This window comes from Apis cerana, linkage group LG8 (assembly GCF_029169275.1).
Source record: "Apis cerana isolate GH-2021 linkage group LG8, AcerK_1.0, whole genome shotgun sequence".
NCBI lineage: Eukaryota > Metazoa > Arthropoda > Insecta > Hymenoptera > Apidae > Apis > Apis cerana.
In genome coordinates this window covers 8,117,501-8,142,866 of record NC_083859.1, presented here as the reverse complement: position 1 = coordinate 8,142,866, position 25,366 = coordinate 8,117,501, and the positions used below count along the sequence as shown (strand labels likewise).

The window sequence follows — 25,366 nt, the reverse complement described above, 5'->3', positions numbered from 1 at the left end:
AAAGAAGTTTTGTGATTGCTATTCTCCAAAAAATTACTAAACCATTGATAAATTAGATTTTTTATTGAAAATAATGAATTATTTCAATTAGTGCAAAAAAGAAGTAATTTTTTTGAAATAAACTTATATTTCTTATAATAAAAAATTTAAATTATTTAGATTATTACTTTCGAAATCATTTAATTATTATATATATATATATATTTGAAATATTTTTTTAATATTATTATAAATGAATAATATATATGATTGGTATTATATATAACTGGTTCATTTTTTTTTTAAATTTTTAAATTTTCTAGAATTACAAAAATTATAAAAAAATGTTTGTGTTATCGATAAAGATAATAATGAAAAAAAATGATAGAAAAAAGGTAAATATAGATAAAAAATAGATAAAAAAGTAGAATATCACAATACTACAATATCACAAACCTACAACAAGTATATAGTATATACTAGTCTATATACTACAAGTATATAGACTAGAATAATGCGAAAAGAAGAAAGATATAAGCTAAAAATTGAAGAATCAGCGCCATCTTTACAGTATCAAATAAAATATAAATTATATTAATAAAATATAGTAAATAAAAAAGAATAAACATAAAATAAGAATTGATGGTTAACGCCATCTTTTGAATATCATAAATATCTCTTTAAAAATAAGATAACGTAATTGAAAATCAGTACCATCTCTTGAGTATTTTTAGAACAATGTTTTTTTCCTTAAAAGATGACGCTAAGAGTCTAATTCTTATTTTGCTTCTATTTGCTATCTTTATCAATCTAGTTTCATTTATAATAACATTTTAATGTTCTCTCTCAAAAAAAATATATCAAATATTAGATCTTTTCTGTATCTAATCTATGATATAATATTTATTTATATATAATAATTTATTACAATAATAAAATATAATGATTGATAGACAATCTTTGCTAATGGCATGAAAAATGATTTTTATATCATATTTACATTATGTTTTAAAATTTTATAAAAATATAATAAATTTATATTAATCCATGTATAAGAAGAACTTATCATTTGTAGATAAAACACTGATATAACAAATTCTTTTCCATCCATAATGATAAAATATATTTACAAATAAATACATAATATAAACATATTTTAAATTATACTCATAATCAAAAATATATAAATCGTATATCTTATTTGTATTAACATCTGCATTCGTTAGAAAATCAAGTGGAAGATATAATATATATCAATATTATAATAAACTTTGTAGAAATAGAAAATAATAATTTAAATATTAATATTGAATATTTATTTTACAAAAATAAATATATATATATAAAATATTTCTTATGTTATATAATTTTGAAATATTTTTGGATATTTTATGATTAAGGCATCCATAAAAAAAATAATAATAAAAATAAATATAATAAGTTAGTATAAAAGTATTTAAAATGAATATTAATATTAATATAATATAAGAATAAACAATTTTATTTCAAATATAGTAATAATATAAAAAATTTAACATTAGATCTTTAGAGAAAGAAAAATCTTTAGAATAATCTTTAGAATAAGATAAAATTATTATTACAGGGAGTTTATTTCAATTATTCAATTTAACTTCAATTTCAATATTATATTATTTAGGAAAACGTAAAAAAAAAGGATAATTATTTGTAAGTATACTATTATTTGTAAAATATACTATAAACTATAAAATGCATTTCTTAACATGTTATTATTGAATCTTCTCATTGCACATATACATTATTGTTACAAATTACTCTGCATCTACATGAGTGTTACATGTACTAATAATATCGTATAGAAATATTACAAACAGGTACAAAAGCTAAACTACTTTCTTAACATATGTTTCCTTAGTTAATTTTTTTATGGATTATAAATATAATCATTCACTAGAATTTAATTCTTTATTCATAAATAACTTTTAAAATTAAAAAATACTATTATGTTGTTTAATTATTTTGTTTCATTATATAGAAAAATGGAAGAAATTTTATAAATTAAGAGAATGGTCATTGTAATTTTTAATAACTTTAAAATGCTTTTATATATTTTATATTACTTTTTATGAAAAATAAAGGATTAGAAATCTTTTCAAATGGAATGCAGATTCTGCACAAATAATTTTTTAATAATAGGATCATTATATTCATCACAATGGATATATTATTTGTATGTATGTATGTACAGTGTTCGTTTCATTTTTTAATTTAAAAATTTCATTATTATCCTCCAGCTGTTAGAAATAATTAATTTTTTTAAAAATTCATTTTAGGGGTAAAATATTTTATTATTTTTATAAATTTGCTACTCAGCTGGTGAATCATAATACTTTCTAAGTTATGTAAAAAAAAACTTGATCAATCAGATCTCTAATTTATCATATATGTATATATAAATATATATATAAATATATATATTATCAATTGTGCAAAGAGATCGTTAAAACAGTGGTTAAGATTTTGTAATACTTTAACCACTAATTGGCAGTGATATTTTGGATTTTTTATATTTCTCACTGATCGCAAAAAGAATAATACAATATAAATTTTAAAGAAAATTATTTTTCACAACCAAAAACGCGCAAGCACAATTTTTATACTACAAATATTAATTTATATCATATTACAATGTATTTTTATTTGTATTATAAAGATTTTACATTTCAACTGAAGTTTGATTAAAGTTTAAGAAAAAAATAAAAATTTACAATTTTTATTTTTAATTTCCTCATATAAAAAACTTAAATTATTGATTTTACCATCATTAAAAATTTTTCTATTAAAAATTCGATGATAAAATAATTTCTATTCAATTTAAAAAAATGTTGAACAATTCCATTATATAAAGTTCGAACATATACTATTTCTTACAATCAATGAGAATACTTTTGCAATAATACTAAGTTTTTTAAATGCGGATTAGTTCAAGAAGATTATATTATTTATATGCGCGTGTACAAAGTTTAATTACAAAGAGTCTAAAAAACTGACTTATAGATGTTTTTATTTATATATCATTCGATTCTCACAGCACCTACCGCTGAAAATGCATTAAAAAAATACATCCATTGTTATTATGGCATTCTTCAAGGTGTACATGAGCCAAAAAATAATGTTTAACATAAGATTTTTCTTTTTTAAGAGTAATATTTACCCGTCTGTCGAGATCAGATTGTGTATTAAATTAGATCATTTAACTTTAATTAGTTAAATGATTAACTAAAATAACGAAATAATTCTATATTGACTTAAAGTATTAAGTCTATATTGACTTAAAAATATTGAAGAAATGAAATGATGAATTTATATTAAATATTCTAATATTAATTTTTACAAAATGTTCATTTTCTTGTTAAAAACTTAGAAATCTATTTTCTATTATGTTTTTTTCTCTTTAAGGAAATTCATGCTGTTATAAATCATGTAGCTCGATCGAAATCCATTCAATAATTATTTGTTACAAATAAAAAGAAAAATATTTACAGTAACTGTACAAAAATATGTTCATGAAGTAAATTCTTTACAATTAACAAAAAAAAGTACATACAAGTTAAATATAAGTTTAGATAGATTCTAATACGATTGGTCCCATGTATCGAATTCTTATCATTTTTTCTCTTTTTTCTCTTTTATTTTCTTTTTTTTTTGCAGAAAAAAAATAAAGCTTTTGTACACCTTAAAGTAACATCTTACAATATCTTCGCGAGACGAAGCCATTTGTGTAAAACTAGTTTGTAAAAAGACGATATTCGTCATTATTTACAGGTTTCGATCGAATCTACTTGAAACATTTAAGACTTATATAAATAAAATTTTTTAATTTGTTATACGTTTATATCATTTTTTTTATAAATTCATAAAAATGTAAAAACAAATTTCTGTATTTATAAAACACACCTGAGATAAACGTAAATTTTATAAATCAGTTACTAATATCATTTAATTGGATATTAGTTCAAAGATATATTAAAATTCAAAGAATACATCAAATGAAACACACATGATAATATTATCTAATTAATGCTAATTTACAAACCTAAATTATTTTAATATATTTTACTAATTTTTTAATGTATCTATGTATATGAAATATTATGTTTTAAATATAATTTATATTTCATTTTTTATATTTTCTCTGGTGTGTTTTTTTATAATCATATAATATCAAAATTTAGTGACTTGCGCGCAATACTTAAAACAATGAATGATAGAAATATATTTTGTATATTAAATTTTACAGAGAAAAAAAGAAACGAGCACAATTAAGTAAGATATTTCCCTTTCTATTCTTGAATGACTAAAAAATATATATATAGTCATTGCTTAAAAAAATAATTACACGTTCGACGTGAAAGTTACCTAGTTCCACTGGCCTAAAACTGAATATCAAGGAACGTTTCAATACTAAACTTAGATTAAAAAAAAAAAAATATATATATATATACATATATATATATATATATATATATATATATATAGAAGCAATGAATAAGATGAAAGAAAAAACACGATATTTTGTCGAGAACTTAAGATACTGAATCAGGTATACGATTTCCAACTGTTTCTACATATGCTACAAAATTTTACAAATCCAAATCCTCCTATAGCTGTCTCATCTTTGTACTCTACCTGGTTATGCGAATCTAAGTAACTTCATATTTGTCAGGTATACAATTGCATAAAAATTTACAATTATTACTTAGTCCAGCAATGTATAAAAAAGTATAATACATCAGTCTGGCCACTTGCTGACCAAAATACTTATCGATCTATACTGTTATCTAACGCCTTATTTTTTCTTTCTTTTTTCTCTTCCTTTCTCTCTATTTGCTTACTTGTATTTACTCACAAATCAATTATACATATTATTAAAATTGTTCGAAAAATCATACATATTTGTATCTACTTCGCATATTAACAAAAAAAAAAAAATATTATATACTACGAATCATCAAATTCTACAATTGTGATGAATGTAATTGTCATCGATCGCTATCAGTAGAAAATATTTGAAATAATTTTTTAAAAATATTTCTTTGTTTCGAAACACTGATCAATTTTAGACATTAAATATTATTAAATTAGTTGAAATAAGAAAAACGAAATAATATATAAATGAATATATAGAAAGTATTATTTTTAAAGGACTTATGTATTATCAATCCAGGGAATTATTTAGAAGTGAAGATTTTTAATGTAAAAATTATGATCATGATCGTTACATAATAGCAATCGAGCATTAGTAGAAAAATAGAAAAAGATGTGACTTATAAAATAAATTCTTTAGATCATAAGACTTCTCGACAATTCCCTTAATAATCATTATTATAATACAAAAGTCATTTAACCCTATAATTATTTAACCCTAATATTCTATTGAAAATCTGTTTTCACTTATTTATAAACTTATTTTATAAATAAATAAAAACATTTATATAAAATAGAATATCAGGGTTATTAATGGAAATCTTAGGAAAAATTATACAAAAATAAAATAAGTTAAATAGAGGATTTTTTGTATGTCAAATATTTTCTCTCTGAAGCGTTATATTTGTCGATTTATCTATAGCTATAGATACGTATAAAATTGGTAATTTATAATTAGATGATAAATCTAAACTTAATCGATTTTAAGAAATGAGCTGTTTCCTGCACCAGCTCGTACAAGAAGAGGTGTTTTTCTTCGTGAAGTAGTCACAGGTTGGTACACGTAATTTCCTTGTATTGCACCGGTTAACGTTTTTTGTCTTTTCGTACCGGAATTAAGCTCGTATTCAAATGGTTCTTGTTTTGAAATGTTTAAATGCATGTGTAATGCTTCTTTATTGTCCCCAATATCTATCTCATCATATAAATGCTCATGAATGTCTATATCACAATCCTGACTGCTCTCATCATAACTATCTGTCACTGAATTCGCAGTTATGTGACCGTGAATAGATTCTTCATACGTTGTGCTTTCTTCAACTGCTTCATCACCTGAACTTTCTGTTTCTTCAGATACATCACCACTGCCTGCATATTTCATTTCACCTCTTTCAAGCAATTCCAAATGGTCTGGATATATCATTGCTTTTTTGATAGCTAAAGGATCCTTTCTGGACCATTTTTGTACTTCTTCATCCATCTTTGCTACTTTTGCTGGATTAATAGCCCATAAGCATCCTTTTCTCTGATTTCCATTTCCAGCAGGCTTTTCGATTTTTTCAAAGCACTTATTTAATGATAAATTGTGTCTAACTGAATTTTTCCAACCATTTGGTGCAGTCTTGAAATATGGAAAATGCTCGCTAAAATAAAATATAGATTAAATTATTATAAATAATTTTATAATTTTTTAAAAAATATTTTTAAATGATTTTATTATTATATTTTATTATTAATATTAGAAATAGAATAAATATTTGAAAAAAATTGTTAACATCAAAAATATTATTATAGCAATAATATAATATACGAATTAAAAGAAGGAAGAATAAAAACTTGCTAAACAAGGAACAAAATTTACATTTTCTATGGGGACTGTACCCTAGCACGCACCTGGTGCTCCAGGGGCCCCATACAAAATGGCAGCTTCCCCCTTATGTAACCTGGGAATAAAGAAGGGAGGACAATTCTTTTTCCCCTCGTGGGTTAAGCACCAGAGGGGTTTCAACCAGCCCTTATCCTTCCGGCCAAATGGTCGAAAATAAGCGGCTGGCGACACATCGTTTGTTACATAAAAATCTATTCTATTGTATTTTACAAAAAAAAATTTTATCAAACCAGTCTCCTTCTTTTTTTATAAATCTCTTTCCGCCGAAAAAAATCAATTTATTTTATTGAGTAAAATTTATATTTTATATTATTTCTTTTAATAAATAACATAAGTAATTTATATTTACAATCTCGAATCTGTTTTCATTTTTTATAAAAAAAATATTCAATTTTAAATATTATGTTCCAATTTTAACTTACCACATAAAATTGTAAATTTCCGAGACCGGTAGAGAGCCTGTCTGACTATTTTTTAACGCCATTGCAATCAGACAAGAATAAGAGTAAGCCGGTTTAGGATAGGGTTTGTCATCATAGTCTGATAGATCAAATTCTTTCTCTCTTTTCACTGTACTGATAGTAGTAGATCCTGGATTGATGTGTACGTTGTTATTGTAGATCTGCTTCCGCACATGTTGCGGCATCTGGTTGGAACTCTGTAATACTTTGAAGTTCTGAATTCTAATACCAGACATACCGTTTATTTTCGGGGTAGTCTGTGCCTTCGTATATTGTGGGGATGTCATTTTAGTAGCTGATATTGAGATCGTTTTCGATTTGGACGGTGTCACCGACTTGGAAACTTCTTGCTCATCCTCGGAATCTTCTTCGGTTTCTGTCATATCGTTTTCATATTGTTCTGTCTCGGTATCATTTTCGATTTCGTTTTCTTGTTCATTTTCATTTTCGTTTTCATTTTCGTTTTCATTTTCATTTTCGATTTCATTCTCATTTTCGTTCTCATTCTCATTCTCATTCTCATTTTCATTCTCATTCTCATTCTCATTTTCATTTTCATTTTCATTCTCATTTTCATTCTCATTTTCGTTCTCATTTTCATTCTCGTTCTCTGTATAATTACTGCCTTCATTCTCTATCTCTTCTTCGATATCAATTTTTTCTTTTATATCTTTTTTCGGTGAAAATGAAAAGTGTCGTCTGTTATTATTTGGAGTAGGACTTCGAAGTGCCATGTGCGGCATCACCGAGTTAGGATTTACCATAATGGAGGCCGCATCGCTTCCACTAAGGTCAAGATTGAAATTACTGAAATTAAGAAGTCATATCAGCTTTTAGAAAAATTGTTTTTCTTTTTTTTTTTCTGAAAGAAACATATTACGTTATATTATATTTTGACTTGTATAATATAAAATTAAACACCTGTTCGAGCTATTGCTGTTTCCATTAAGTAAACTGGTGGATCCAAACCATCCACTAAGATCATTTTGACATCCAATAGGATCATCGTCCATTTCTAGAGCGGACATGTCGGTGAAATTAAAGCCCAACTCCGTGTGCCCGCCGATAACACCCTCGATTTCGCATTTGATATCGACATCGAGCATCTCTTGCAACGATAAACTATCTGTACCGAGATAGTAATCCATCGTGAGCCAAGGGTCCCGCGTCGGTCCCTGAACCAGCTCAGTACCGTGTCTGCTCTCCGTATCCAACATTCACCTGACTAAAATATAAAAAAATACTAATTTTTATAATTGTTCTATTAATAATATCTCTTAAAAATAAATTATGGTTAAATATCATTTGCAGTTTTATATTTCTTCTATTTTGTTTGAGAAGAGAAAAAAAGAGCTAATCGTTTACTGATCATAAAAATTGCTTTACGTCCAAATATCGATTTCATTTTGATTTTGATGAATGTCCGTCTTAATTCCATCGAGTCTTATCGTTAATATTAAGAAAAAAAAAAAAATAAAATAAAATTATATTTCTTTCCATAGAAACACATATTATATTTTCATACATATGAAAAGTTCATCGACATTTATTCTTCGATACTATCAATGAAACAACTTTACTATTGTTGCTCATCAATAATACAAAATCAAGAGGTACATTCATCTTTATTTTTCTATGAAAATAAATCTAACATACCGTCGATAATATTTTCATAAAAGAAGCGAATAAATAAATTTCGATGATTTTATCAGATCTAAGGATCATCCTCACGATCTCTTGTAGCAAGGCCAATAGATTCTCGACCGTGTCCGTACCCGCGTGACCTCGCGTGTGCGTTTGTGTGCTATGGTGTACACAGTGTGTACGAGCGTGCAACGAGGATCTTGAACCCACAACCGGCTTGTGGGTGTGACTGACTCATAGTACTATAGTCGATTTACTATAGAACGCGTGGACTCGTAGTATATGTCCCCTGTGCCCACTGCTCTCTTCACCTAGCCCCACTCTTGCTCATTTAACTATTCCACTCACAATCAACCCCTCTTTGTTAGCTTCGTTCCGCGCCGTCGAGTTCTCTCTCTCTCTCTCTCTCCCCCCACGATTCTCGTTCATTCTTTCTCTGTTTCTCTCAATTCTCTATCCTCCTCAATTAACTCGTTCTATCTCTATCTAGTTCAAGCTCGAAGGACCCGGTTCGTTGTAATATTTGATCCTTCTTCGTTCACATTTCTCTTTTTCATTTTATCATCGTGTTTTTTTATTTGTCAGAATCCTAACCTTCCTCTGATCAATTATTTATTTTTTTTTTTTTACTTTTGTTACATCATCTCTAATTTTAGACTAATTTTTCTAAACTATGATTTCTCTGTATCACGTTATTAATGTTTGTACAATTTTGTATTATTATCGATATCTTCATTTTCTTTTTCTTCCCGTGTATTTAATATTTCTTTACCGAGAACTTTCATCCTCTTCTATTGCACGTTTCTTTTCAATCTCTCTGTTGCCTCGACGAGCACAAGAAACAAAGCTCGAACGTGGCTTAACGAACAAACTAAGTATTTAACTCGAGTTCACGAGTTGTAAAATACAAAATTCTTCAATCTACTGTTAAAGTGACCAAATTATCATCAATGATATTAACGAACTATACAGTTTCTTGCGAGCAAAGTAATGAAATCGTACCACGAAACCGAGGGGGATCTCTTAAATCTGAAGGAAAAATTAAATTATTAAATTTGAAAATTGTTATTGCCCTATTGGTCGAATCGAAATGCCGTTTTAAAAATGCTTTCTGTACAAAGTGAAAGAGCTGGGCGGTTGAGTTATCGGCCGTGAGGAAAAGAAAAGAAATGAAAAGAAAAACAAACAGAGAACTGACCCTGCTCGATGTAACTCCCATCGTAGAGTGGCCTTTACGCGCACGAGACATTCAAGTCTACGTGACTGAACGATATTCTTAGACGTGGAAGTGTAATGGAACTTTGCTCGATATACTTATATACGCCGCGGCTCGCGGGTTAAAGAAGCTTCTAAACCAACACCCACGCCATTTTCCTATTAATAATTTCTGCGCGTGTATGGAATAAATATACAAAAATCGAAATATTCGTCCAGAAAGAAAAATTACAATTAGAATATTACTTTCTCATAAGCGAAGAAATCGAATGCATGAAAAGTTGGTGTAAATACTGCGATCCATTTATAAACGTATTATGAACGTTTACATTGAAATGTTTAGAATTCCATAAAATCTAAAATTATTATATAAATATCTTAAATAATTGTGTATACGATATTTGAGAAATTCCTTGAACTAAAAACGAATTGTTATTTTTATCATTTTATTATTTTCTTGTCGAAGAATCGGATTAATTTATATGCGTATTCGAAGCATTTCTAGTTTATACACAGTATACATTACTAGTCAAATAAAAATGCTATTGCTATAAATATGAAAAAATACTTGAAGAAAAAGATCAATCCGAAAAAAAACGTTAAACTAAAATTTTGCAATGACTGCAGTGAAAGAATTTCAGCCGTGAGGTATTACATATATATATATATATATGTGCTGAAATGTTCGCGGTCTGCTAACAAAATTTCCACATATCTCGCGGTTCTGAAGCTAGAATGGTCGATGAGAAAATGGAGCTGGGAAATGGGAAAAGAAGATGAGCAACGTCAGACATAGGTCATCGACCTGTCGAGAGCAACAAACGGCAGCATTTATAAAACGATAAGTTAATCTCTCTGAATGAGAATTATTTCGAGGAAAAAAATTTTAGTTGAAATTCTGACCGAACAGATTTATTACACCGTTTATATCTCTTTGAGATTGAAACGTTTTCACGTCCATTCAAAACTCTTCTTGAAAATTAGCGTAAAAATATAGCTACAAAATGAATTCTTTTGTAAATGCAAATGAAAAATGTTAATTTTACTTAATTATACAAGATATCTTATCGAGGGATACGCATTACACACGATAATCTTTCAAATCGTTGTCATTTTTAACGCGTCAAAGATAAATTAATTTCTGAATGGAAATTCCTGAGAAAGAGAGAAAGAGAGGGAGGGGGAAAAGAGGAGAAATCATGAAAGAGGCAGAAAGAAAAACGAGGCAGACACGTTTGACGCAATCAGACGCGATGGGCGCCACATGTCGAGTGCATCGAACATTTTAGGCATAACAGACTTCAAAAGCGACGAGATTAAAACGGTCAAGGACCCAAGATTGTGCATCGAGGTCATAAGGATAAAAAGATTGATTCCTCTCAAATATCCTTCTCACCTTTAAATTTTTATCATCAAATAATCGATGACGTTTCACAGAAGAAAAAATAATTAAAAACAAATTTGATTGGAGATGGAGCATGGATATATTAAATTAATGGTAAATATCTCGAGTCTTAATCGTTAATAAATATAATCTTGGTCACTCTTCAATGTCTCTGGCAAAAAGAAAGATATAATGGAAATACAATCTTGAAAAAAAATGCTTGCTTGCGTAATAATAACATCAAGTATCAAATAATCGTTCCACTAACAGTTGAACAACAGAAAGAATTCGACGATTAATCACCATATGTTTTAAGAAATAAATATACTAGTGTGTGCAGAGATATAACGTGGATATAAATTATCATATTATATAGCGGAACAAATGATGCCACGATAACATTTTTTATGTTATTCTGCATATTCGAAATATTTTTAACTTTTCGCCAGATTGAATTTACAACCTATATATTCTTTTAGACATATACGTTTACTATTATACCGATAAAGAAGATAAAACAAAATTAAGAGCGGGGAATTTTATAATTATTTTTTGAATGTCTAAAATGGGATTTCCAAAAAATCCCTAGGATGGCACATTGATTAAGACTAAATCTGCAGAATAGTGTATTATAATTTTATGCGTGGCCATTTGTGGTAAAAGAAGGGTCCTCGAAAATTGTATCTTGTTCGTGCAACAGGATAATCTTTCTCCCTCGTTGCCTCTTAAAGCTCAAGTTCCGAGAAGGGTCCTCCAGCGATAGACGATCCTAAGACCCTGGAGCTATTCAACCTGAAATCCTTCGCAGGTCATAAAGGGTTCCTTCTATATATCTACCTCTATTTCTTTCTAGTCAAACGATCCACAAGATTTTTCTTTGAAGAGTTAACTTATCACGGTCGATTTAGAAGATCATCTAACAACTTCTCTAAAATTATTCGAGTTTTATACTCTTGAACATTTCCTGCAATCCTTTCGTAAATGAACATGAACGTAACTTGAAAGAGGAAACTTTCTAAAAATGATTATGATCCAACCTTCCGCAAAGGTAATGAGGACTATTACGCATCGTCTACTTGGCAATAAAATAAATGCTTCTGAGTATCCATTTTCCAATAGTCAAGATCAACAAGGTTTTCTCGGTGTTACACACATTTTTCTTAATCGCAATAAATTAATCTGAAATCAAAGCAACTATTAAATTACAAATGTTTGAAAAGAGGAAAACGGAGGATATTAAGTCAGAGACATATTTTTCCATGTACATCGGGTAATCTTCTCTTAATTAAAGTAGCAGGGTGCATATATTTGCACGTTCAGAAGGAAGATAATAGTCCCGGTAGGGTGTAAATGTGCAGCGTTGGTGGTTAAAGGGTTAAAAGAGCGGCGGCGACGTTGGAACGACGTAACAACGCTATAAAACTCAACTCGAGCACGATAACTCCTCCGCGTTACAACAATCGACGAGATTTCCCTTTCACCAGGCTTTCGTAACTGTGTGTGCGTGTACACAGGCGCAGCTATGTGTTGCCTGGAACACACCTGACGAAATGTCTGTGGCAAGACGATGCAATTGATAAACTCGAGGGAGTGGTGGGAGCAGCAGGAAGACGATCCGATGGATCGAGGGGAAGATCTGGTATTTCTCCCTCTGGAAAACTCAGTGAATTACGAAGCCTAGTTTTATACTTGATTCGACTCCTTTTGATATCTGCAAAAAAACATCAATATAAGAAACCGGACTCCGATGTTCATAAATAAATTGTCGAATAAGTAGAGGAAAAAAAGGTGTGTGGTATTGTTTGAATTCGACTAGTCGGACGAGTTTGATGAACTTCTTTTGGAACTGAAACCAGTATCGGTAAAAAGAAGTCAATGTCTAACCATACAGGTGGAGAAGAGAGAAAGATATCTTTCCGAAAAGGATTTCTCCAAAAACAGTTTCCTGTTAGTGAATATAAGAAACTGGTTGAGCAAATATTGACCTTAAGATGTAAACGTGCCGTCGACGAGATACATATTTCTTATCGCAGAAAGCGGCCATAACTACGCTGTTTAATCGTAAGAATATCATAAATATTCCGCGAAACGTTTATCACGATAAAATGTAACAAATAAATTGTATCAAAGTATTAAAAAATATTTCAAAATAACGCACGGAAATTTTTCTAATAATATTGAAAGAACGCCGGCGAAAAATGATTTTTAACGAAATGTTGAACGCGAATAGGACGGATTAAAGTGGAAAATAATTTTTATAAATATCGAGAGGAGGCAAAGTCGGCCAATTGACGGTGTAGGCTTGCGTGCACGTAAAACGGCGGGATTCTTTGTGATCGCTTCTCGAGAACCGGTTTGAATCGTGCAGAAGAGGGCTTATGAAGTGAGTCGAATGTGAATCGTGTTCGTCTAATAAATGAACTTTTGTCGACCAGTTCGATAACAACGATGTACGAGTTTTCAGTCTGATGTGACAAACCGATAATATATATAATACAATATATTAATTATATTACACGCACAGAAATTTCCAAAACTTTGAATTAATAATTTTTCTTCTTCTTTTTTTTTTACAACAATTCTTTTACAAATTTTTTTCCATTTTACGTAACATCAAATTACAAATAAATTTAAACTAAGACAAACTGTATATTTTTCGATGGATATTTTATATTATATTTGCGGACATATTTTACGATCGGTCAATGGGAGGATAGCGTGATTATTAATTTATGAAATATAAAGTTTTACAATGCGACGATAAAAATCAAATAATCTATAATACATAAATCATTTTATTATTCGATTCTGATCTTCTTCGCCCATCTCTTTTATAATATTCTTTCATTATTTTATATGTATCACGAGTCAACAGATTTTATTAATCGTATCTTTTATTATTATATTTTAATTCATATTTTGTCTATTCTATATTAAGTAGTACATTCGTGTTCAAAGATATCGTTCCTCTCTCCGTCAACAAGTTTGTTCGAGCGAAAAGACGTGTATTAACATCATCTATAAATTTACAATGCCAAATACAGTTCGGCATGTTTTTATTCTTGCCTGGTATTACTTCACAACGGCAGCCAGCTGCCGAGAACAGTCAATTTCATTACGTGTCGTCGAACTCTGCAGCTGTATTTTCTTGCACACGCTCTCGCGCCCTTCTCATCGAGCTTTCTCCCCTTGCTGTTAGCGAAAATTCGACCTTCAACTTTTCCATTCATCCTAATCTTTGCCAACTTTAAACTTTGTTCTCGATGATGAAAATGATCAAAAAAAAAATTATTAATTTATGATAAAAATATATATATATATGTATATGTATATATACACACGCACATAAATTACAAGACAAAGTAGTAAAGATCGAGAAGAAAAAATATATTAGAAAGTTGGTCAAACGAAGAATCTCAAAGTCTTTTCGAATTATTGATATGAAATTTTGAAACACGTGCCTTTCCCAAACAATTTTTCAAACCGAATACCGAAAAAATCACTATCTTTAAACGTTAAAATGGATCAATAATAATAAGAATTCTGAATCAGCGTGTTCTCGAAAACAAATGTATTTTTTCTAGACGAAGAAATACAATTCGCCAAAAAGGATTAAAAAATCCGCGAGCTGATTTTTGTGGTATTTGCAGAGGTACAGGTGTAAAGGCTGGCTATCCCTTTGTTCTCGAAACTACCATTACAGACAGGCAAGAAAAGAGTCGAAGCGTGTCGGACGGCGGAAGTCTTTCCTGGCAGGTAGCTACGAATTTTTAGCACTGGTTCAATTCCTCGGGCTTTCTCATGCTTCGATACCCCATCCTTTCTCTCTATTCTTTATTAATTTTTTCCTTTACATCTCCTCACTCGTAATGCGATGTAATCTTCTCATCGATGAACTTAAAATCAGTTTGAGAGAAAGAAATTTGATATTATGTGCAAGCGTGAAAAAGAATTTTTCTTCTAATTATTGAAAACGGTGTAAATGGGGAACATTGGTACTTGAAAACGTTCCACGAAACGAGACCTCGATCTTTTAACGCATATTGCAAGGAATAAAGCTTGTACACGTCGAACGTCAGTTTCACGGCCGTGAAAACGCAAGACATCTCACGGGTCGGATCTTTTCCCATGGCCGCGGTGCTTACCGGCTACTTCCTCAACGGGCCACACTTCCGCCGATAATGTTCATGACCTGGACTCCCCGAGTCTCGACGACGTTACATTTTTTTCTCTCCTCTCCGCCGTTGTATGCAAATAGGTCACGCAATTTCTCTCCCCTTCTCATATGCGTCTGTGCAACGATGACCCTGATGGAATTATTATTCGAATAAGTTTCGAAAAAATGAGTTTAAAAGGATACAAAAATGATTTAAAAATGCTTCGAGCTCAGCTATTACTATCCGAAGCTTCGTTTATGGAGCAATATTTGTATGAGAGATTTTATCGCGACATCAAAATAATATGGAATAGCTAGCAGATTATTAATATTCTTTGACCAATAAGCAAATATCGACGTTGGAATGGGGAAAGGATTCATCAACGAATCGCATTGTTTCAACCAAGTAATTTCGTCTTTTTTTTAATGATCTTTCCATCAATCAACGCGACGATCTTTTCAAGGAAAAGTTTTTAATTCGTGTGCTTATTGATGTCTTTAGATAATTTTAAAAAATAAGATATCGAGGTATAAAGGTCGTTAATTAAATAATCCGTAAGTATTTCTTTCTAGTGATCTTGAAATTCGTCGATTGCTAAGATGCTTAATAAAACGCTTGAGAAAGTGATGCTCTTTTCTTCGAGCTCTCTATTCGTTATATAAGATATAAAAAATTTAAACAAGGCCATATAAACTGCTTAATGCGTGAACAAGTATTATACATAGCTCCAATAATGGTTTTCGGTCACATATATAACCGAAATATATATATTTTTCGATTTGGAATATTTTACAATGAAAGGATACATAGTGAAAAAATATAATGAAAGATTGTTTGGGTCTAGATTTGGAATATTTTACAATGAAAGGATACATAGTGAAAAAATATAATGAAAGATTGTTTGGGTCTAGATTTGGAATATTTTACAATGAAAGGATACATAGTGAAAAAATATAATGAAAGATTGTTTGGGTCTAGCTTGTCAGGTATAAAACAACCTACAAAAACACTCTAAATTAAGTATCGAAATTTTTGGCCTCCGAAATTACCGTTAAAATTTTTCTATTTCCTCGAGCAATAGGATTCCGTTTCGTGATTATGGACGAACAATGTGACGAGAATATTACTTGAAGAAATGAATAACAGCATTTGGAATTTTGTGAAAATTATCATAGACAAGTTTCTTATTACTCAGAGATTCAATTTAATTCGAATTCAATATTATGGAAATTATAAATATGTGGGTCTTAAATATGAATCATTAAATGAAACTTATTGAAAAATAACAAATATGAATATTCATAGTATATAGTTTAAAGATTATTAAATAAAAATGTTTTATTTAAAGATTATATATTAAAAGAGAAAAATGTGAAAAGAAATTACAAAATAATTCATAAGAAAATTTTTTATATACGTTAAACAAATTACGAATAAACTATTACTGCAAATAGCACCAGGCAAGGAGGAACATTGGTTTCCGGTGACATCATTTTCAAGGCTGTGAAATAAATACACGCAAATGCATGCTTGATATCGAGTGAAACAACATGAAAGTGTTTTAAAGAACGAAGATGTGTATACCGATCTGACCTCTACTATGTTTCCTGATACGATTTTCGCGCTATAAAGTTAGAAGAAACGAGAGCACAGCTGGCTTCTTTTTCCTCTTGACTCTAGAGACTAACCAACGAGGTCAATCAGACCAGTAAAAAGAGAGTAACGCGAAAAACTTTACACCGAGACGAGAAGATGAACTGCTTCCTTCTGCGCAACATAATCTTCGCTTTCCTTATCTATTTGCAAAAAAGATATCTTCTAAACAACTAAATCATCGTTTGGTTAATATTAATACTTATGTTCAAGATATTTAAATTATTCAATTTTTTTTTAACTTTTTGCATTGATTATATTCCATTATATAATTATAACAATTTATCTTCTATAAGAATCGGTAATAATATAAATGTTGAGTGAACAATTAAAAAAATTTAATTACTTTTTTTTTCATTTTCTCTAACCAATCGAAATTTTTTCTCTGTTTATTAAAAACTACATATACAACTTAAATTAAAATAAAAAAAAATTAAAGTGAAAATAAACAAATATTGGATATTTTTCGCGAATGTTTGTCGACAATTCTAAATAATGTCAAGATTAACAGAGTGAATTTGGTTGGTATTAAAATGGAGGGGCGTATCCGAGTGCATAGAGAGAGCCCATAGTCTGGATCTTGCGATGGACCAACCGTAGAGATACGTATAGCTGTGTGCTCTCCTCTCCTACCCGCGCTTTTCGCCGAGTATCGATCTGATATCCCTGCCGCCAGTCGACCAGTGTTTGCGAGAGAGCTACGAGCGTGTCTGCACCCCCCCTTTCCCTACCGCCGTATGCGTGTGCACGCTCACAAATGAATGATGAAGTTAGTAGTGGTATGGCTCGGTTCTTGCTTGCTGCAAGACAGTTTGAAAATGCATCAAGCGAGTCTTTCTTTTAGATACACTTTTTACTTCAATTGTCCATTTGATTTTAATTATTGACCGGACTTCCTACGAGAGATTGATAAAGTAGATTATAATGTAATTTTCATTTATTCTACGTTATAATATTACGAAGAGATTTATTAATAGTTCGAATATTGGTTAGAAATAGACGTCTGCGCGGTTGGAAATCCAATTTCGTAGTACATACGTCATATCGTTTTGCACATCGACAGAAAAACAGATCGAACGCGGGAACGTCACGTACACGTGGACGTGTACCAATGGTAAATTGGCGCGAAAAAATATTATTCTTATATTTATTGTTGCAATTATAGTCACGGTTAATCTTTTCTTAATCTTAAAAACAGTTAAAAATACATTGAACATGAATTGAAAAACGTAAATAGGTTAAAAAATAATAATGGAAAATAATGATACTAATTATACAATGATGTGACAAATTATTTATCGATATAAATTTTAAGCGCTTAATTTCATCGAATTACTTTCTATTTTACTTTCACTGAAGAGAACCGATTTAGTTTTCTGAAAAATTTCGCGTGTTACGTCGAATGGCACGCAATCTGCATTCGACAAAATGAATTTCTCTATACATTCACGACCTACAAGTTGTTGTGTGTCATAATACCAATAGCTACCGAAACGCAAGATCGATCCTTGATTTCGATTAAATAATAATTAGAAGAGATATAAGGACGCTGAAAATCAAAATATTCGAATGAGCAAATATTTCACATTGATAATATTTGACCGTTTTTTCATAATATTTACCAAAGGTAATATAAACGTAAACGTAAAATTTGATATGTTAACATTGCTTAAAAAAAAAAAAAACCAATGTAAACATAAGCGTAAAATCCGTCACGTTATCATTGTTCTAAAAAATTGTATTACAAGTGTTTCACATGATAATAACAAAGGATCGAGATTATAAACATCACGTAAAAGCATAGTTCACGAACTATTTTTATAGTTATCTTTTCACATTTTTTAATATGACGTGTATGAAAGACTCATTTCGTTTCTAAACAATCGAATCAAATGTTCATCTCAAACGAGTAAAAAATGAGATAAAAAAAAATATTGAAATATATAATTACAATATTCTTAATAATTGTAAACAAAAATTCGTATTTATCAATTCCTATTTTCCATATCTCATTTAAAATATGTAAAAATATTTCTTTTACTGTTTGAAAAATAAAATAATTACTAATACTTTTTTAAAGTTTAAAACTAAAAAAAGGAATTTAAAAAAACAAAAAAAAATATTAATGATAATTCATCAATTAACGTTAAGAAATAATTTTTTTATGAAAACATAAAAAAAAATACTAAATAAACAAAAAACCATTTGATAATATATGTTTCTTAATGACAAATAATCATTCGTGAATATGAAACATAGAGAGGTAAATTTCGGTTGAGCCTGTAGGATATTTCCTGCGGTGGGCATATGGCGAGGGGTAGGGTTCCCAGAAGGTTCCCACGGTCAATAGCTTTCGTGGCGGTGAGGCTTGAAAGTGCTCGAGGGGCCTTCCTTACTACTCGTTATTTGCAATATTTTCAAAAAAATTTTTTTTTCTGAAGACGATTCAATGAAAAATTGATAATTCTGTTATGAACTATTTTTATGCATATTTATAAAAACAATAATTTATACAACAATATAACAATATATTTTTATAATAATATTATAAATATCTTTGCTTTATCTGAAAATTCATAACTTATTTTTTATAGATCTTAATCTCCACTGAAAATGACCATTTTTAATTGCTATCCATGTTATTGATTACCTTGCAGTCAAGACGAGGGAAACTTTGGGTTAGCTTCGTTAATTATTTTAAGCGTACATTGCTTGTTACATTTATGAAAAATAATTTATTTTATTTTAATTAATAAATTTTAATTAATAAAAAGTCAATAACTGTTTATCATTAAATTTGTTTTATTAGTGTTTAATTATTTTTGGTAATATTTTTGCAGAAATTCATACATAAAACGATATTATATAATAAATAAATAATGATAAAAACAATAAACAGTATGTTAACCTGACTTGATATGCAATTAAAAATCAATAATAATTTATTTAGATTTCATTCGAAATGAATATAGAAATCATAAATTGCTTAAATAGTAATTGAATTAATTTTTTTTTTTAATAAAAATAATTTATTAAATTAGAAAATCATTTTTGTGCATAATTATTTTTTTATATCATTCATGAATACAACAGTAAATCAAAATGATACGTAGTATAAGTGCAAACATGACATTGCGTACAGTGTATTGCGCGGCAAAACAATAGCTTTCATCACCGGAAATTCATATTATATCAGTAAGGTTTCCCGGTAATGCACTCTCTTCCCGCCGAAAGTTATATAGAGATCCATTAGGTCTATGATGAATCACTCATTGAGTTCGATTTGACATACAAGCCAAGTGATTGTTTATTTTTATGAAGCATTGTACGCTTAATAAATAATTGCCATGGTGATATGATCACGGCCGCCTACGCTACAAAATCGACGGAGCGCGGCAAATGTATGAATCTTGTGACCGATCATGAATTTATCGTATCTAAATGGCCTAAAAATACCGGTTACAGAGGTAAAAAAATTCTCGAATCATCGAATTATTGGCAAATTAAGCGGACACTATTAATCGTCATAATTAAACACGAATGTAAATATAGATATATTGTAAAGCATGATAAACTCTATACAATGAAAAGTAGAAGAAAAAAAATTGGCGTTGAAAGCGTCATGACTGCCCCCTTGTACCTTGACACTCGAAAACTATGATGGCTCGGCGGGCCGGCAAAGAACACAAAATATTTTTTCATGATTTTTCGACAAGACTTGTATGAACGGCACATGATAAAACATAACAAGACCTACCGTATGTTTGACAATCCTTAAATCACGTCGTCCTCGCGGCCAAGCACCACTTTCACACATATATTTACAAGAGAATTATGCGATTTTTGGCAGCGACCATGTATAAACGGACACCGACACAAGGCCCCCTTTACGGAACTGAAGTAACGTTGACGGGAGGATAGTGAACAAAGACCACGCACGATTTCAAATTTCGTCCTGACGATTGGCCAGCAACGGTCACGTGGTTTTACCGCCCTCTCCTTATTGGCTGTTCAGTATGGGTTGTGAAGACATTTTAAACGATGTACTTATACACATGGCCGACCAAGGGATATGTACAAGGAAATTTTATTTCTTATTTTTATATAGAATTATTATTTTTGTTGAAAATAACTATTTTTTGGAAATAGTTATTTATAAAATTATCAATGGTAACGATAGACACTGCAGTATATATATTATGAATGACAACAATTACACATCTTCTCCCTTACCTTCCTCACTTCAAAATGGCCGAATCCAAACAATATATGAAAAATCAGTTACTGTTATTATGTTTATTTCAATATATTTTAATTTTATATGTAACTTAAAAAAAAGTTTATATTTTTTGTCATTTTTTAAAAATAAAATATTTTATAACATATACTGATTGCATGAAAATTTTTTATGACGAGAGATGAAAACATCGGACGAGCCCATCATTCTAATAGAGAGGGGAGGGCGGTAGTTATCTTAAAAATGAAAAATAGCAATAATAGCACGAATATATATATATATATATATATATATATATATATATATATATATATATATATATAGATACACACACATTTATAGACTTTAACATGAAAAAAAATTTAATACAACATTGTTATCCCGTAAAATGGATTTTTAACTTACTGTCTCAAATTAAATAATAATAGAATATATTAACATGATTATATTTTTATAAAATTTCAATTAAATTAAAATTTTCGATATCATTAAGATTAATAGATGACTTTTTATATATTTATATATTACTCTATTATTAATAAAATCTATTATAATATATTTACTCTATTATTTATAAAAATATATTATTAATGTAAACACAGTTCTTACTATAAGTTTTAACATGGAAAAATATATTAATATAAAATAATAAATGATTATTTAAACTATAATATATATATATATATATTATAGTTTAAATAATCACTTATTATTTTATTAAAGTATATATATTATTGTTATATATATAATAAAAATTTTTTAAGTAAATTTTATGTAAAAAAAATTTAACATCTTTACAGAAATCATCAATTATAAAATATGTTATATACAATTACAAAGAAAAGATATTTTGTGTACTATATTTTTTGTACTATTTTGTACTTGATTTATAAAAAGATTTCATAATAAATATTAAGTTATACAAACTCATTAGAAAAATCTATAAATACACTTTTTAATACCTGATTCAAATCAGTTTTGTTCCTCTTGATGAGATTTTCTTTTCCATATTGTTAGAACATATCATTCGCATTGATATTCTCTTAAAAACTTGTTTTCAATTATTTTCTAACTACCAGAACTGACCAGAATGTATTGAAATAATGAATTCCATTGAACCATCATATGATTATATTAATTTTTCACTTATATATTGAACATTTTTCTTTTATAGTTATTATTTAGTAATTTGATATATTTATATAAATATATATAACATATATATAAATTATATTTTTATAACAATTATAAATTTTAAAATTTATGTAACATTTTTAAATTTTATGCATTATTGCACTAGATTATTTAGTTTACTATATTTTTATATATTATTAAAATATTTTTTAAATTTAATATATTGACTTAGACATTTGCTACTGCTGCTATTATTTTCATATATATTTCAATACCTTTTAAGAAAATGTCTTTATTTAAATATTCATCATGATCATGAAGGAGTATTTTAGTTTTATTCATGGGTGAAAAACCAATAGCAGGAATTCCAACCTGAAATAGAAAACAATTCTTAAAAAAAATGTATTTAAAAATAATTTATAAAAATATAAAATTATTACCTGTCTTATATATCGACTATCAGTTCCACCCGGAAAAATTCCTATTTGTAATTGTATTGCAAGATCATCACAAGCTTTTTTAAAAGCAATCCAAAAAGGATTAGAATCATCAAGTTTTGTATTTTCAACTTTAGGATTTTTTTGTTCAAATGAATATGTAACGTCAGAACCAGCTTCTTCACACCATTTTTTAATCATAGCTTCAAACTCATTATGATCAATAGAAGGATCAAGTCGACAATCGAAAATTGCTGTCAAGCAAGGAGGTATAACATTTGGTTGTACGCCACCCTGAAATAAATTATTTTTTATATAAATAGTTAATATAATACTATAATATATAAATGGTATAAACTGTTTTTACAATTTACAATAGTAATAATATTTAAAATAATAATTATGATACTACTAACTATATTTAATTATTATTAAAATACTTACAGTGTATATTATTTTCCTATTTATGAACAGCCATGTAATTTTTTAAATAAAGTTAATTATATTTTTTCAATATAATAATTTAATTAAAATGTTTAAAATCATATAATATATAATAATCATGAATTAAATAATAAAGTTCAAAAGTTTACATACCTTCAATAATGTTAAATTTATAGTTGTAATATCACCAAGCTGTATTTTTGGATCTTTCAATTTTGCTTTTTCTTTAGCTCTAAAATCCATAAAACGATCAATTATAACTCTTATCTTTTCTCCTGCTGTATTATCTATTAGAAGAGATCCATGACCTGGATTGCCTGAACATTCTATTACAACATGCCAAATTGATCTCTCTCCATAAAACATAAAAAAACTTTCTTCAGGCGAAGCTACACCTTCATCTAATGCAAAACCAATATTTAAAGCTTGGAAGTCTTTTGTGTGTACAAAATCTTCCATGCCAAGAACTCCTCCTATTTCTTCATCTGGTACAAAAGAAATATGAATTGTTCTTTTAAAACATTGTCCAGTAAGTTTCATACGGCGAATTGCTTCCAAATATTGAATTCCAACACATTTCATGTCCTGACTACCACGTGCATATATGTTTCCTTTTTCATCCATATGAGCATCAAAAGGAGGATAAGTCCATTTATCCTAAAAATTTTTCTTTATTAATTATATATATATATATATATATATATTATAGATTTATTTTTTTATTTATTAATTTTTTCCTTAATTCAACTCCTCAGATTTGACATCACTGTGCTATGTTAACTTATATTACTTCATTTATCAGTAAAAATCATTTTACTTTCTTTTCAAAAATTTTTTTGATATTTTTACTTTTCAAGATATTTTTTTATATCGTTTAGAATTATATTAAAGATATTTAAAATAAATAATTTATATTTATTAATATCAATTTTTCAATTTTCAGAATATTATATTAATATCAATTTTGCAATCTTTCTATTTAAAATTTGTCATGTCTAAGGAGTTAATTATAAATAAATAATGAATAATTATGATATATACTTCAAAAACTGGTACAACATCCATATGACTATTTAATAAAATAGCTGGTTTTGACGGATCTATGCCTATCCATGTGAGAACCACAATTGGTTTTTTTGGGTCAACATAGTATATTTTGATAGGTAAATCAAGAGACTTTGCCTGTTTCTCAAGAAAAGCGACACAACCATCTGTAAAATAAAAATCTTAAATTAATATTAATAATATATATATTAATTATGATAATTTTATAATTCTTTTTTTTAATAATATAGATTTCTATATTTTTTTAGTCCAAATATAAGTTATTTCATTATTTTTGAAATTCTCAAAACTTGTTTTCTGATATTTTATAATTTTATAATGTTTTATAAAAAAAATAATTTTATTTTTTACAATGATTAACATCTTCTATAAAAAAAACTTACAAAATTAGAGACTATCAATCATTACAATGTAACTATACTAATATATTATGCAATAAATTATTTATAGCAAAAATATCATTTTTTAATAATTGTTTATTATTAGTAAACTCAATTAGTTCAAATAGATATAAAAAACGATATAAAGCAACAAAGTTTAAAAGAAATTACTAATTACGTACAATTTAGGTCAGTCACGAATCATGCTTAAATAACGATTAAGTTACTAAATTTCCATTTTTTTTGCGAACTACAACAAAGTAGAAAAAATAATTTCTTAGAAGATTAAAATGCATGTTGTCATCTCAATGAAAAAATATAAAAATAGAAATAACATTCCATACAGGGTGGGGCATGCAATGGCTGGGTAGCGTCTCCGACGCTTCGAACTTGGATCGGTTGAGCTAACTAAGAGATTCTCTGTCCTTTTGTAGAAACGTATGAGAACGTTTTGTAGAACATTGTGAATTAATCAATTAAGATTAATATGTAAAAATAGGGATCCTATATTGTATGAAAAATGTATGACTTGCTTAAGAAGGAAATGAACAATTTCGTCCCGGTATGCAATATGTGTGCACGATTTTTATATACGATAATCG

The 25,366-nt window shown here is 28.3% G+C and overlaps 2 protein-coding genes and 1 long non-coding RNA gene across 7 annotated transcripts in view; 1 reads left to right on the top strand and 2 right to left on the bottom strand.

Moving 5' to 3' along the window:
• The first annotated feature begins 1,123 nt into the window (after window positions 1-1,123).
• LOC133666590 (uncharacterized) lies at window positions 1,124-3,557 on the top strand. The gene is made up of 2 exons (XR_009830931.1): window positions 1,124-2,192; window positions 2,292-3,557. It is a non-coding gene; the product is annotated as an uncharacterized LOC133666590 (long non-coding RNA).
• On the bottom strand, window positions 1,709-22,267 carry LOC107996500 (hybrid signal transduction histidine kinase D). Of its 5 annotated transcripts, XM_062078601.1 has the most exons (6): window positions 20,825-22,267; window positions 15,403-15,564; window positions 8,671-15,153; window positions 7,936-8,239; window positions 6,976-7,821; window positions 1,709-6,308 (listed from the first exon to the last, which is right to left on the bottom strand). In XM_062078601.1, exons 4-6 carry the CDS (start codon window positions 8,229-8,231, stop codon window positions 5,639-5,641), a joined length of 1,812 nt encoding a protein of 603 aa, XP_061934585.1. In that variant the 5' UTR covers window positions 8,232-8,239; window positions 8,671-15,153; window positions 15,403-15,564; window positions 20,825-22,267; the 3' UTR covers window positions 1,709-5,638. The 5 variants fall into 5 exon arrangements, with proteins under 5 accessions (XP_061934585.1, XP_061934583.1, XP_016910055.2 ...); XM_062078599.1 differs by having other exon boundaries at window positions 8,671-15,564; XM_017054566.3 differs by lacking the exon at window positions 8,671-15,153.
• A 150-nt stretch (window positions 22,268-22,417) lies between these two features.
• Window positions 22,418-25,366, bottom strand: part of LOC107993607 (aminoacylase-1) — a 3,370-nt gene continuing 421 nt past the window's right edge. Inside the window, exons 2-5 of the mRNA XM_017050117.3 lie at window positions 24,361-24,530; window positions 23,473-23,976; window positions 22,879-23,169; window positions 22,418-22,810 (exon numbers count right to left, since the gene is read on the bottom strand). Coding sequence (XP_016905606.1) covers window positions 22,667-22,810; window positions 22,879-23,169; window positions 23,473-23,976; window positions 24,361-24,530 — 1,109 coding nt within the window. The 3' untranslated portion in view covers window positions 22,418-22,666. The remainder of the gene's footprint in view (window positions 22,811-22,878; window positions 23,170-23,472; window positions 23,977-24,360; window positions 24,531-25,366) is intronic.